The sequence below is a fragment of the Ursus arctos genome, unplaced genomic scaffold (assembly GCF_023065955.2).
Source record: "Ursus arctos isolate Adak ecotype North America unplaced genomic scaffold, UrsArc2.0 scaffold_22, whole genome shotgun sequence".
NCBI lineage: Eukaryota > Metazoa > Chordata > Mammalia > Carnivora > Ursidae > Ursus > Ursus arctos.
In genome coordinates, this window is record NW_026622897.1 from 411,069 (window position 1) to 427,455 (window position 16,387).

The window sequence follows — 16,387 nt, forward strand, 5'->3', positions numbered from 1 at the left end:
GTTTTTCAAATTGCTACCTGTGTTGTATCTCTTTGGGGCTGTTTGTAGGCCTGTCTTTGTAAGGGTGGGGACTCAACTTTCCTCTCACCTTCCCGGCTCTCTAAGCCCACTGATTTTTGAAGTTCCAGGTGTTAAGTAAGGCCCACTGGTTGTAAGAACTCGCAGAATTTGGTCCCTCTGGTCTTCAAAGTCAGATGTTCTGGTGAGTCATCTTCCCCATGCGGGCTCCCTGGTGTGAGGGTCTGTTTTTCTCCCCCTCTGAGCCCATGAGTCCCTCCCTCCCAGGGACAATCTCCCGGGTCTGTCTAGCTCCCGACCACAACTCCACCCTCCTGCGATCTTCAATGTGGCCTGCCCTCTACATTTAGCTGTGGAGAATCTGCTCTGCTTGTCTCCAGGTCATTTTCTGGGTTATTTATGCTGATGAGGGTGTTATCTAGTTGTATCCATGGGACAGGCAAGGTGAGCCTAGGATCATCTTACACTGCCATCTTCCCCAAAAGTCTCAGAAAATGTGTATTAACTACCCAAAATTTTTAAAACTGAGTAACCACAGATTTTTCAGTGATATACGTTTTTTAAAAGTACATTGATCCATACAATTTGTAGAAGGCATAGAGTAGTGAAGAAAGTCATTAATAAAATAGAGGATGAAATTAATATTCAAATCATCTTTACTAACTGAAATGATAAATCAAAAGTAACAAAGTTCAGTTTAGCAAAGATAACTGCAAAGTAATGTATTTGCATTCAATTTACTTTTTAAAGTTTTTTTTATTGTGAACTATATCTTAGAAAATAAATGTGTATAATATATAGGAACAAATTAAGGGCTCATAATAACAGAAGAACTCTGTACCCACTGCCCAGTTCAGAAATAGAAACTCACTGGTGTTGCTAGGCCTCACATGCCCTCCCCAGCTGCGTCCCTCCACCACGTAGGGTGGTGTTCATCCTTCCATGCTTTTTGTATAATTTTACCACATATAAATTTATCTCAATGTAGGTAGTTTTGCCGAGTCCTACAATTTATATAAATGAAGTCATTTCGTCTGTGTTCTTCTATGATTTGCTTTTTTCAATCAATTTTATGTTTTAGGTTCATTGCCATTAATTTAGCTGTACTTCTTGTTCATCACTGTATTACGTTTCATTATATGAACATACAAATATTTTTCATTCTTCTGTCATTGGACATTTGGGTTGCCTCCAGTTTCTTGCTTTAAGGGATAATGCTTCTTGTGGATGAGAAATAATGTCTACTTATAACAGCTTGCATCACCCTGATTACTGATGAACTGAACGCTCTCGTGTGTTTATGAACAGTTTGCATTTCCTCTTCTGAGAAATATCTGTTCTTGGGTTCTTTTTCCCTTATTGACAGAAGTTGTTTATACATTCTAGAGTCCTGTATCCTTTTATGTGTTGCATTTATTTTCTGCCGGTTTGTGATTTGTAGTTTCATTTTTTGTGATGAATAAACGTTCATTTAAATGTGGTCTTCTCCCTTGCAGCTTGCTTGTATGTGTTTAGTTTGCTAGAGTTGTTTTTTTTTTTTTTCATTTCCAAGAAAAGAGATATCTGTCTTGACACTGTTCTTTAAAAAAAAAAAGAGAAAAAATCCATACAAAACTAAACTCCCCAAAAAAGAGTTTGCTGTAGCTGTTAAAAATTTAATAAAGTTGTAGGCAATAATAAACAGGTGTTTGGAAGTACTGCTATAGTCTACATTATTTCCTGTATTGTCTATGTATTTCAATGGCTCTTTAAACAAACTGGAGTGACACAGAGCTCTGGAACCAGGGTTTGGGTCTGAAGACCAATAAAGAAGCACAAGCCTAAGAGACATGATAACTGTGCACAAATATTTGAAGATTTACTATATGAAAGAAAGAGAAAACAGAACTAAATGAAGGGTAAAAATTGCAAGGATGTTTTCAGCTCAGTGTAAGGAAGGGTTTGAGCTAAAACCACCAACAATGCAAGAAGTAGTGGCTCCCCATCGCCAGGCCATTGGAGCAGAGGCTGAACGTCTGTGGGTGAGTAAGGTAGGTCTCTGAGTGAAAGGTTGACCTGTTACCTTCTAAGGTCTCTTTCAAAGCTATCATTCTCTGAACATCTCCAGAATTTGTCCTGATGTTGATAATTAAGAATACTATACATTTTATGTATGTAATAATTAATGATAAGTAGCTTTATTTTGAGTTTTGGTAGAAAGACTATCATGTGTAGAATTTTCATATGAGAAATTTGGTCAAAGATGCCAGTGCATATATATATTTAGTTTACAAATATACCAAGGTTCTCAGCTATTATGTTAATTATTAGATAGTATTTAACTGCATGTATGTGAATGGAACAATACACAGTTTTAAACATAAACTGTATCCCTGGGGTCAGTAATTTACAATCCACAAAACTGAACATCTACACAAAGAACAATAAAGCTCAAAAGCAAATAATTATGCTGCAAATCAAGAAAGTATGAAAGTGTTGGCAGATCTTGACTCCAAAAGATGTACAAACAGGTTAAAGGAAGTGAAAAATTCTTGACACAGCAGTCATGTGGCCAAGAAAATTTTCACTTAAACTATTTTTCAAGCTCTTCAAAAAGGGAAAGATAGGGACTTCCCAAGATCTTCTAAGCATAGAAAACAGTATAGAAACTCATTTGATGCCCAGACGATCTCACTAGAAACTCTAACATTTAGCATATGTAGCTTAGCATATTTAGCATTTAGCTTACCCATATGGGTGGGAATAAAGTAATACAGAGCTTTTTAAAGTATAGGTTGTGTCTCATTAGTGGATTATGAAATCGACTTCATGAGTGGTGATCAGAATTTTTTAATAAAATATAATTTTAGAATCAGAATGTTCTAAGATAGAAACTACCAGAGGGCATCATATATTGTAAAGGTAAATGTGCTCACAGAACTGCATGTGCATCCTGGATCACAATGCAAAATATATTTCTTTCTGTGAGACAAGTCAAATCAGAATAAAAGTTACCAGCATGAAGAGTAAGAGCTAGAATTTCACATTTTAGAGTTTAACTGGTTGGAGGTAAACTCCAGCTTTGCCCCTTACTGACTCTGTGACCTTAGGCAATTTACTTTTCCTTTCCTGTGCCTCATTTCTTTATCTGTAAAAATAGTGATGATAATAGTGCCTACAACCTGTAAAACAATGCCTGGGCAATTGTAAATGTTGAACTAATATTAGCTAGAATTATGTTATTACTACTTACTGTCAAAGGTCAGGTGTTCAATTACTAGCCAACTTTCTTGAAAGTTGGAAGTTTTGGGGTCTTTGTTGTTATTTAGATATAGATAGATATATACAGCTATAATGTTATACGTATACTTACAATGTATGCATTTAACGATATAGTTAGATACAGAACATATACCACCATTAGTAAAAATTTTGAGCACACACATATAAACATGCCATACACATGTTTTACTGTACTAATAAATACATAACCTTAATCAGAAATAGAAATAAAGAATGAGATAAAAACGAAGTATAAACTTTTAAAATAATTTTAAAATTTTGTATTTTATAAATGTTTTTAAATTTTTAAAATAAAATGTTATCTATTCTATAAAATACTTTTTCTCTCATGTATTATTAATAATGCTCTGAATGTTTAGTTTCAAATGTCTTATCAATTATGATGACTTCATTTCATATACCATTATTAGCTAATATCTCAGAGTACAATATGCATTTAGGCTGAGGTTATTTTTTACAATTTGTTTGATAATTTTTCAGTTTGTGACTCTAACTTTGTTATAATATAATTATACTGTCATTGTCATTATGTGGCAAAGAGTTTATAAGGAGAATGAGGTATGTCAGCTCTTTTTCTTATTCACTGTGCTTGTGTTATTAGTTTTATCTTTGATCTATGGTTTTGCAAGAAGATGGGGGTTTTTTGCAGAAACATGCTTGTTTTTATTGTGAGATAATTGAGATTACATCGTGTAGGTTTAAGGTGTACTATGTATTGACTCGATAGATTTATGTATTGCGATATGATTACTACCGTAGCTCGCTAACACCTCCATTAATCACGTAATGTCATTTCTCTGTTGTGGTAAGAACATTTCAGATCTAGTCTCTCAGCAACTTGGAAGCATATGACACCGTGTTGTTGACTATAATCATGATGCTGTGCATCAGAACTCCGGAACTTACTCATCTGCTAACTGCAAGTTTGTACTTTGACCAACATCTCGAGTCCCACGCTCCCTACCCTACAACCACTGTTCAACAGTTTCTACTAGTTCAGCTTTTTAAAAATTTTTTAAAGTAGGCACCGTGCTCAACATGGGGCTTGAACTCACAACCCTGAGTTTAAGAGTTGCATGCTCTACCAACTGAGCCAGTCAGATGTCCCTAGTTCAGCTTTTTTAGATTCCACATATAAGTGATACCATACAATATTGGTCTTTATGTGACTTATTTCACTTAACATAATACTCTCAAGGTCCCATCCATGTTGTCACAAATGGCAGGACTTCCTTCTTTCTCATGGCTGAATAATAGTCTGTTTATATAAACCATGTCTTCTTTATTCATTCATCCATTGATGGGCACTTAGGTTGTTTCTGTATCTTGTCTGTGGCTGTTTTCACTCTTTTTTTCTTTTGAGTTTTTATTCAAATTCCAGTTAGTTAACATACAGTGTAATATTACTTTCAGGTGTACAATACAGTGATTCAACACTTGCATACAACACCTGGTGCTCATCACAACCAATGCCCTCCTTCAACTCCATCACGCGTCTAGCGCATCCCCCGCCCACCTCCCCTCTGATCACTGTCAGTGTGTTCTCTGTAGTTCAGAGTCTGTTTCTTGGTTTGCTTTCTCTGAGAAAATGTTTTTGATTAGTTGTATCAAAAGCCTAGAAAAAATAAATATCCATATGCCCACTACTCACCTTAAATAATAAAACATTGCACATACAATGGAGGCACTACAAAAGTGTTTTTTAGACACTTCCATTGTGTGAGGACTCATTCAGATGCTATGAGATAGCTATACATGCACTTAGCGGGCACATGTAACATTTAGTTACATTACGGGAGGCAAAAGAGCACTGGTGACTGATGCCAGTGCCGATCGCTCACGGAGAACCCATACTCTTCCTCCGAGAGAATGCGCTTTACTGTATGCAGTCTGCAACCATCTACCTTGCAAGGGGACAAGGTGACAGTGTCAACCACATATGACCTGGTGACGGCGTGTAGATAATTAGCACAAAGTGGAATTGTAGTATGTCCTTCCCGCACAGCAGTGATCTGTCTTACTCTCCTCCTGGCGTTCTAGCAGCACACTTTGGAGGCCACCGGTCAAAACCATAGACTCCTCAGAAGCAGAGATTTTGTTTAATTCATTATTGTAACTGTGCTGTGCATGGTGCATATAACAGAAGCTCGATAAGGGTTTTCTGACTGAACAAATGAAACGTAGGGTTTTGCAATGTTTGAGGATAACTTGTAAGTTTGTGCATATAACGTACACGTGTTCATTTTGACATTTTGTTGGCATTGTTTAAGGCTCTACTGTTGTAAGAAGAAAGCGAATTGTTGAAAACAAGCAGAGAAGCCTTTTAGAACTGAAAAGACAAAACTCTGGGTCTGCAGGAAGGAAGTGCAATGAGCAAATGAGTGTAAGTACGGTGTTGTAACACTGTCTATTCAGTAGTGAAAAATTGCTTGGAAAACAAAATGTTCTCAAAGGACTGTGCTTTTGCTGTAAAGTGTGGACCGCAACATAAATATAAATATAGCCAAGGTCATTATGAAGCAGCCCAGGAATCTCTGCCCTAGGAACTTACTATACTAGACTTATTTGCTATATTCTCTTTGCCTATATGATCAATTACTAATGAAGATTTTAAACCAACCCTAACAAATCACCATTATTCTTTTATTATTTATACCTGCTATTTGCAACAAAGTTTTTAAGTATATGTAAAAAAAGAAAAACAGAAAAGCAAATAGCCCTGGATAGAGGAAGTGTGTTAATCATAAAGACTAGTCTAGTTCACATGCTTAAAAGGAAAATAGGATGAGGTATATGGTTATCAGGGGTCATTGATAACAATGCTGTTTGAGGTGCAATTTAGGAAGAGACAGCTCCCCTGAGGTCCTTCTGTGGGGTGCCTGGAGTTCATAATGGATAGACTCCTCTTCAGAGTCCACAGCGGACGAATCAGGACTTTCATATAGCTGTCCGAGATAGAGATCTTCAGTAAAAGTCAAAGCCTAATAAAGGTCATTTTAAAATTAATGGAGGTAATCCTGTGGGAGCTAAGTAAATGTGACCTAAATATGACATTTTCTGGATGTCTAACTTCACCCAAGGATTGAATTTAAAATATTACAACAGGGGCACGTGGGTGGCTCAGTTGGTTGAGCGTCTGCCTTCAGCTCGTGTCCTGATCCTGGGGTCCTGAGATTGAGCCCTGAATCTCCCTCTCCTGCTCCCTCTGCTTGTGCTCTGTCTCTCTCACTCTGTCAGATAAAGAAATAAAATCTTTAATGAATTAATGAATGATTAAAACATCTAGATGGATGAGTAAATAGCATTTCACTTGGAATTTTACTCTAAACAGCACTTCTGGTTTTTGATAGCAGTGGAATAGAGTGCCTTAGGAAGAATTTATATCTGACTTATGAGTTGAGGATTCTATTATTTGTATATTGTAGGAACTATTAATTGTTTTATGTAGATAAGATTTTTACTGTGGAGGAAAATCAACCGTAAAGTATTCTTAAGAGCAAGACAAAAGTCATTCAGTTCTGTACAATGTAAACAAAGCTGCCCCATGACCATGATATTCTTAATGCTTAATAGCCCAGCATGCACTTACAAACCCACCTTCCTGATCGTCAGTACAGGACTGCCTAAGAAGGCCTTCCTTTCAACCTGCATATTCACATCCAGCATCTCCAACTCTGTAAGCGCTCAAGTGTTGATTAGTGTTAATGTATGTTAAATGCTAAAGCAGTATGTAGCTGTTATAACAACAACAAACGAAGGAAATTTGAAGTGTTCCTGATGAGTGCACTCTCTAAATTCATCTTCATCTTTCTGGTCTTACTCTGTCCTGCGTGTGCCCTTTGCACGCTGTCTCCCTGGTTTTGAGCCCATAAGCCTCACGTCCACCCTCCACTCACACACCTGCTTAAACATCTTCCACAGTCTCGTTAGCTTTAGAGTAGGTCAGTGTTCCCGAATCAAAATCAAGATTTGAAGTTTAATTTTTTCAGCCCTCCTGTTTTGTTTTGATTTGGGGGTTTTTGTTTTGTTTTGTTTTTTAACTAAAGAGCCACCGCAGGGGTGCAGTTACTATAGCGATGGCCTCTGTCACCTTTTATTGGGAAATGTGGTTTTTTTTTAAAGATTTTATTCATTTATTTGACAGAGAGGCAGCGAGAGAGGGAACACAAGCAGGGGGAGTGGGAGAGGGAGAAGCAGGCTTCCCGCTGAGCAGGCAGCCCATGCGGGGCTGGATCCCAGAACGCCGGATTCATGACCTGAGCTGAAGGCAGACACCTAAGGACTGAGCCACCCAGGCGCCCCTGGGAAATGTGTTTTATTGTACTTCCACGTAGAGAGAATCTGAGAGAGATCCTTGAAAGGTGGGAGAAGCAGAGTTCCACTTTGTGCCAGGTCTGTGTCTCTGCGTAGACAATCTCCGTCTCCAGGGGAGGCGGGGCGAGGCCATGAGCGCAAGGGCAGACACCTGCACCAGCGACCGTTGGGACCGGCTGAGCATCGAGCACCAGCCAGGGACAGGGGAAGCCAGGCCACCAGCCAAGCATCCGCGTGCGGCAGCACAGCCGGCCACGTCCAGCCAGCCCCAGGGCCCTGAGGAGTGTGCCCCGCCCACAGCTCTGTGCAAGTCTTGTCCTTGGCACTAGTCCGCATCAGAGGCTCTGCCCTTACAAGGGAAACCCAGTTAGGTCATAACCCTTAAGGTAAAGTGTTGCTGATCCTTTAAGCAGCACCTTGCTTCCCTCTTCCAAATACCCAAGATAACACTGCAACCTGAAAATTTTCCAAAATTGACATAAAACATTCTTTAAAATATTCAGGTACCCTGTAGAAAAGCCTTATCCCAGTAATTCTTGGTTTCTGCTCCAAGAGAAAGAAAATATACAGGTTACATGAGCAGTGATAACTGAAACTAGATAGAGTGCACATGTTTTTAATAAATTTTTAAATATGGAAATCTATTCTGATGTAATACTATATTTTTGTAGAATTTTGGACAAAGTGTCCAGCTAAGTTCCAGTGAGCCAAAACACACTATAAGGGGTACTTCTGATGTTGAAGAAGGTATGTTTCAGTTTAAATTTTTTCTCTGAGCTTTGTTCCCAGTGATTTCAATTTTTGTTATGTGTGTTTTCCCAAGTATGTACACACCATGTGACAGGTAAGCCACCATGTGGGATTCGAGCCCCCTTATCCTGCACATTTAGACTATTGCCAGGTTTGTTTATTCTAAGTAATAATGTATTGAACATCTTTCTACATGAAGCTTTTGCCTGACTTTTCCATCATTTCCATAAGATGGAGATACCAGGAATCACAATTACAGTATTTGACATGTCATTAGCACCTAATAAATATTTGTTGAATGAAGCTCTGTGTATTAAATGAATACTGGATCAGAGGAAATAAGCATTGTTATAGCTCCTTATCCAGATTCCAAAGTATTTTCCTGAGAAATAACATTTAAAACTTTTCTGGGGTGTATGCCAACTTGAGATAGAATTATTTCTATGATTTGCTTACATGACAGGCAAATAAATTTTGTTGTATTAGTTTTGAATTGTATATCTTTTATTAATAATATGCCTAATTGCTTTTGTATGTATCTTTACTTTTGGTGAATTGGTCCTTTGTATTGTTTTCCCCAGTAGATATTGGAATTTTGGTATTTCCTTACTGATTTATGCAAATTCTTAAAGATCAAGGGTTCTGTTCTTCATATTAGTTGCAAATGTTTTTGTTACTTTATTATTTGCATTTTATTCCCCTACATGTTTATATTTAGAAGCCTTCCTTTTTATTTTTTCATCCAATGAATGATCGAGAGCTAATTTCCTGCCTCCAACTAGACGCTGGATATATGGTAATGCACAAGACACACAAGAGTCTTCTTGCCTTTCAGAAATTTCAAGCCCATTAGGGGAAGACTGCCCTTTAAATAAACACGTCTTTTAGTCTTTCCTTAGTTATTTCTCCATTACTTTTAAGAGCAAAGAACCTTCGCAATACAGCAATTCAGAAGTGTTTCTTTCTTTCTCCTCTAGATTGCTCTAATGGTTTCATTCCTTAAGTTAAATTCTTTCATTTCCTTTGAATTTGTTTAAATGGATGATGTACAGGAAAACTGCAGATTGATTCTCTTATAAGCAGCAAAACTAATTTATTGAGTCATCTTTCCCTTCTCTCAAGACGTTGATGCTTCTTTGATCGTATGTTAAATTCTTGTGTCTACCTGGGGCTGTTCTGGGTAGTCCTGTTCAGCTCCTCAGCTCACTTTCTAACTTTTCTTCACATTCCTTTTATTTTACTCTTTTATTCGTAACTTATCTTAATTGTTATTATAAAGACAATCTACTTCATCTTCTCTTTGAACTACCAATGGATAACTAAAACACAACACACACATAATCTAAAGGTGATGCAGGTTTCCTTTAGCTCAGATAAACATGCTGGGGGTTTTCATGCCTCCCTGCCATCATTTTGAATTTCTATTTTTTAATCAGGGATGGGAAAATGCTAGATACAGATAATCCTGCTGAATAAAATGCAAAGTAACAGAAGATTTACTGGGTTTCTATTTGTGAAATGAATACATACAAACGCATGTCAGTTAAGTAGGTATGTGGGAAGATCTCAAAGACAAAAGGGGATCAAAGAATGATTAACGTAAAGTTTCTGTAGTTTCAGATAGTACTTCTCAGTTTTTGATGGCTGAAAACCTAGTGAAAGCTTCAGTGCCTGAGGATGAAATTCTCACTGTCATGAATAGCAAGCAGCTACAGAAACCAAACCTGGCTTTAAATAAGACCCAGCCATTCGACATCTGTGCACTCTCAGCTGAAGAACAGAGGATCCTACAGTCCCTCGGTCGTCTCAACGAAAGGTTGTACTGTGAGTATGGAAGAACACCTTTCATAAAAATGGTTGTATTTTGTACTTAGACAATTTTAACTTAAAATTTAATTTAATTTAAAAATCAGAAATAAAAATACAAAATGTATCCAGATTACTAGCTACTTAAATCAAGTATAGAACAGTTAGAAATATATTTGAGCAGAAGAGCCAGGGTGGCTCAGTCAGTGAAGTCTTGATTTCAGCTCAGGTTGTGACCTCAGGGTCCTGATAGTAAGCACGGGGTCAGGCTCCGTGCCCAGCGGGGGTCCGCTGGAGGGTTCTCTCCCACACTCACACGCACACGCTAAGAAGAAGAAGAAATATATATATATATTATATATATATATTTGGGTATACCCTGCTGTTTCCTACTTGCGTCATTTATGATGATGTCAATTTGACAGGCTTCTCTTTTAGCAATGTATGAATACACTTCTGTTTCAGCAATGGGACAGGATAGGTATCTTTACTGACATCCTTCAAAACAACCATAAATTCTGGATTAAGTACTTCAAAAAATCTTAAATAGAACAATAAACTGGTAAGAATATAAGGAATCCTTGGTGGGGAGGGGCGGAGGGAGGGGGAGAGGGAAAGAGAGAATCTTAAGCAGGCTGCACGCTCAGTGTGGATGTGGGTGTCGATCTCACAACCCTGAGATCATGCCTTGAGCCAAAATCAAGAGTCAGACACTTGAGTGACTGAGCCCCCAGGCACCCTGAATATAAGGATTCATTCTTAAGACCAGAAACTGAATATAGATAAAAATCCAGAAAGTTAAGGAGAACGCTGCAGCTAGCTGTTGTCTTGAGATTTATTTAACCCACACAGTGAAATTGAGCTTTACTTTTCACTGCTTCACAGAAAAAGGAACAGGAGAGAAAACCCAGATGGTACTCAAGATGGGTAGTCTCACAGAAGACCTCCCCCCATAAAGTTGGGCCTCCTAAAGAGCTACACGCTGCAGATACACACAGTGAGACGGAGAGGGGTGGAAAAAGCTTGCGTATCTTGAGTTTCAAGGTTGAGCAGATGAGGGAGGAAGACGTGAGGTTTTTTCACCTCTCTCTGTCTCTGTGTGTATATGTCTGTGTTGGATGTAGCACTTTCTCTATGAGATTTTGTTAATAGCAAATTCTTACCAAAGGAAATGCTAAAGAATGCATTTCAGCAGACCAAAAGTAATCTCAGAAGGACAGTCTGAGAGGATAAATTTGAACAAACATTATATTAAACAAAAAATGTAATAAGGTGGTGTGTGTTTCAAAGAGAAAAACATGTGCACTAAAATACCTATTAAAAGTAGTGTATAAGTTGGGAGAACAAAAACGGTATTAAAGTGTACTAGGATTCTTAAGGAATTTGGTACAGTTTAGCTTTTTTTATTCAAGTATAACTAACATACAGTGTTATATTAGTTTATATTAGTTTCAGGTGTACAATGTAGTGATTCCACATTGTCTACGTAACTCCGTGCTCATCGCTCTAAGTGCATTCTTCATCCCCATCACCTGTTTCCCCATCACCTCACCCACCTCCCCTCTGCTGACCATCAGCTTGTCTTCCACAGTTCAGTCTCGTTCTTGGTTTGCCTCTTTTTTCTTTGCTTGTTTTGTCTCTTAAATTACACATGTGGGTGAAATTGTACACTATTTGTCCTCCTCTGACTTATTTCACATAGCATTATACTTTCTAGGTCAGATTAATTTTAGATATTGGTAAAGGAAGTATGCTTCTGGTAGTTACAAGGGTCACAACTAAAGGACTAGAGTAGAGTATACAACTTCCAAACTGGTAAAGAAGAAAACGGGCATACCAAAAAAAGAAAAAAATCAAATTGATTCAAAATAAGACAAAAATGGAGAGAAAAATAAACATAGAGGACATACTGTGCTATAAAATGGTATATACAATGTACTTACAATGAATATATGTGGATTATATACTACATCTAAAAGATCTTTTAAAAATCTATATTTTTTAGAACACAACTATATTTTGTTTATAAACAATATATTTAAAACATAAGGATATAGAATAGCTGAAAATAAAAAAGATGGAAATACGTACCAAGCAAATTCTAGCCAGAGGGGGGCGCCTGGGTGGCACAGCGGTTAAGCGTCTGCCTTCGGCTCAGGGCGTGATCCCGGCGTTATGGGATCGAGACCCACATCAGGCTCCTCTGCTATGAGCCTGCTTCTTCCTCTCCCACTCCCCCTGCTTGTGTTCCCTCTCTCACTGGCTGTCTCTATCTCTGTCAAATAAATACATAAAATCTTTAAAAAAAAAATTCTAGCCAGAGGAAAACTGATTTCAATGTACTATTATCAGACAAAATTGATTATAAAGCAGAAAGCATTAGTAGACATAAAAAAGATCATGATGATTGAAGCTTTAATTCAGGAGAAATATATAAAACATTTTCATTTTATATGCATTTAGGAATATGCCTCAAAATATATAAAATATGTTTTAGCCATGGTGTGAGATTTCTTTTTTACATTGCTAGTAATTGATAGAACAGACAAAATAAATAGATGTGTAAGAATCAAACATGATTAACAAACTTGATTAAGGAATACATTCTTTGCAAGTGTACACACATTATTTATTAAAATGAGCCATATATTGTACATAAAACAAACCTGAAACATTTCAAAGGATTGGAGTTATGCGCAGACTCTGACCACAATGCAATTTAGCTAAAAATGAATAACAAAAAGATAACCCATTAAGAAGCACATTTCTAGGAACTCCTGGGTGGCTCAGTCGGTCAGGTGTCCAACTCTTGATTTTGGCTCAGGTCGTGACCTCAGGGTCCTGGGATTGAGCCCGAAGTCCAGCTCCCGGCTCAGCATGGAGTCTGCTTGTCTGTCACTCCATAGTGGAAAAACTGGATACCAAGTAGAGGCTAAATTGAACTCCTATCAAATCGCATCTATAAAGCTTAGTGCCAAATTACTGTTTAATTAAAGATTAAATACGAAATAAAAGTTATAAAGCTTTTGGGAGATAATATAAAAATTTTTTCTAACCTCAGGGTGAGGAAATATTTCTTAGAGCACAAAGAACATAATCTGTAGAGGAGAAAATTAATTATATTAAAACTGTCAACTTCTCTTCATATCAGAACATCACTGGGGCGCCTGGGTGGCTGCGCCCCTGAAGCCGCCGGCTCTTGGTTTCGCCGGATGGTGAGGTCAGGGTCCTGGGACGGACCGCGTCAGCCAGAGGGGGCTCTCCCCCTGCCCCGCCTCCCGCACACACGCTCTCCAACAAATGAATCTGCGTTAAAAGGTCATTAAAAGAATGCAAAGACAGCCACAAAGTGGGGAAGTATTTAGAGTACATGGAAGGACTCTCACTCCCAAGACGTAAAGAACTCTATCAATCAGGAAGAGCAGAGACCGCAGACCGAAGGGGGATGAGAGCGCACGGGAGCTTCTCCGGGGGAGGTGCGCGCGGGAGCGCAGTCCAGCCGGCAGCTGCAGGCCCGCAGGCCAGGTGTGAGCTGCGGCCGCCGCCGTCCAACACGGGCGTGCCTTCGGCGCAGCACCCTCACCTCCAGAGCCCCCCGCCCCCCCGAAAACCGAGAAGAGCGCGCGCAGGTGCCCCGGGACATGGAGGGCGCACCGAGACCATCAGCGCTTGTGAAGCGCCTGGATGTGCGCGGGAGCGCAGTCCAGCAGGGACGTACACAGACCGCCAGCTACACGTCAGCATCGTAAATGAACCTAAATAATCCACAGCTTGGGGCAAAATAAGGCAAATCACAGGAGAAAAACAGGTCGAAGCCATTCGTCTGGGTCCTGGATGTGCATGTGCGAACTAGGAAGACACTCAGTCCGCCTCGCGGGGCAGGGACAGGGAGTGCAGTCCCTGGGGTTGGCGGGGAGGCAGGGGTTTCCGGAGCACAAGTAGCCACAGCGCGTACATTGCTGGCTCATTAGGATTCATTGCACCACGTATATATACTCTGTATACCCTGTGTTCGTTTCAACACTAAAATGTAAGAAGGGCATACTCATAAAAAGCAGGGTGCCGCAGCCACGGGAGCCATACGGAACCATAAAGCTCTAAGTTTAAGACGTCACATTACGCAGATACTGAAAAACGCAAGTCAGCTTTTTTAGAGGGTTTTTCCCTATTAGATACTTCCACACATTTAAACGCTTCACATAAAGGATTCTGCTTTTCTTTTGCCCAGACCCTTGCTGTTGCATGGACAGAAGCCCAAGCCCTGAAAAGGCAAGAGGGGACAAGTCCCTCGGCTTTTGTGTCTCACCAGCTAAATAAACGTCTCCTCTTTCCTGGCACCTCCAAGAATGGAATTGCCTTTCGGTTTAAAAAAGCGGAAGAAGAAAGACAAATGGAAAGAACAGAAAACCCAGTATTTGAAGAAAGATTGTTATAGAATGGTCAAAGTATGAGGAATTCCTTTTTATCAACTTAGGTTTTATGTCATTGTTTTTAACCAAACTACTTCTGTTTCCTACCTAATGTAAGTGTAAACACTGTTCCTGGGCATGATAGAAAAAAGACTCTTAACTCAGTTTTAGTATTTTGACATACCAGAATTTAATATCTGATTCTTTAAGTCGTTCTTCCCAGTCGAATACATAACTAAATTATTTTTGTATTGTGGCATAATTCTTTCAGATGTACAAGAAGCCATTTGCAAGAATCCATCCATCAAAGATAACTTACAAATAATACCACTTCTGGTAAGTATTTTAAGAAGCTTTTTTTTTTTTCTCATTTTAGGAAATGTCATGATTTCATGTGTAAGCATCCTGTATTGAAATTAATTTTTCTTGAGATTGGCTTTTAGTGAGTTTTCCTCCCCAGTTAACTTCCAATTATGAGATGTTTTGTTAGAATCAGCAAATATCCTCTCATTAAAAATGACCAAAATATAAAATTTTTTTACATCCAGAGTATTTCATCATTTGTGGGAACAGCAAAAGGGATCATGCACTACTCTCCAGATGATTTTGGATGTGTAGCCTAATTGGAAAATTGTTAAGAATTTTATCTTGGTAATGATCCCACCCTTGCTCCCATCCCTTTCATGTCTTCAAAGTTCAAAACTAGACATTGTTATTTGGAATTTTTTTATTTTTTGCCTTGACAACTGATTCTGGTAAAGATCCACATATTGATGGCAATTTGTTGCACTAAGGAATTTTCAGTCTAACAGGGAGAAAGAGCCAGTGGAGAGTGCATACCAATCACTGCAATATGTCTTGAGACCGTGTGTGGGCGGCACAGCCTTAGGAAATCAGGGAAGGAAGAGATCTTAGGGGCCAGAGGTGACCAGAGACAGGTCTCTGGAAAGGGCATCTCAGACTAAGAGGCTACCTGTACCCTCACTATCCTCAACATAGGTGTTCAGCAAGGAAACATTTTGTTAGAGAAATAACTGGATGCTTGCTCAGTTCTGAAATCTGGATGGGAAAAAGTAAGATTACACAAGTATACTTCATTTCTTATTATTTGCTGTTACGTAAAGTGATACATTTCTTACCCATGATTTAGACTTTGAGATGTCCTGGGTACGGTGGTAAATAGTAAGAAAGAGGCTGCCCCTACCCTCTTGAAGCTTTTCATTTCCCTCTGGGCAAAGGGTTCTGGGAGACGGCCTTCCTCCTGCTGTGACTGTCGCTTTGGCTGCGGCTAGATGTGTACGTGGCTGCTGTGCACACGCCAGTTTGCCTTTTCGCTCAATTTTTCATCTCCGCTGATGTAGCAACTTAAGTAATTTTTTCAGTGAAAATTGTCGTGTGTCTGAATTTATGACAGTTTTCTGTTATTTATAACATAAATGGTCTTCACCTCACTTGAGTGAGATAATACCTACAGTGACAGAGATCACTCTTCTCCACACTTCAGCTCAACCTGAAAACAGTGTGCTGACCCCAGACAGCTAACAGAGCGTGAACCAGAGATCCTGTTCAGGAAGGAGAGGAGGTCACACACTCAGCAAAGCACTCTGTGTGCACGTTGGTGCACCGTGGCTCTATATCGCAGAAGCATCTGACTCATAACCGAAAAGTTAGATGTGTGCAGGAAGGACCACCGAGAGGCCTGGCATCATTTTTATCTTAGATCATTCACATTCATTAAGACAGTTGGTAACCATGAGCTTTCTTTATTCCCTTATCTCCACACATGTCACTCTTCTTACTTTATCATC

At 39.1% G+C, this 16,387-nt stretch overlaps 1 protein-coding gene across 1 annotated transcript in view; it reads left to right on the plus strand.

Annotated features, from left to right (window-relative positions):
- Positions 1–16,387, plus strand: part of CEP126 (centrosomal protein 126) — an 85,593-nt gene that overhangs the window by 64,421 nt on the left and 4,785 nt on the right. The window contains exons 7-10 of the mRNA XM_026505907.4: positions 5,571–5,683; positions 8,286–8,361; positions 9,979–10,188; positions 14,851–14,915. Of these exons, the coding sequence (XP_026361692.2) occupies positions 5,571–5,683; positions 8,286–8,361; positions 9,979–10,188; positions 14,851–14,915 (464 nt within the window). The remainder of the gene's footprint in view (positions 1–5,570; positions 5,684–8,285; positions 8,362–9,978; positions 10,189–14,850; positions 14,916–16,387) is intronic.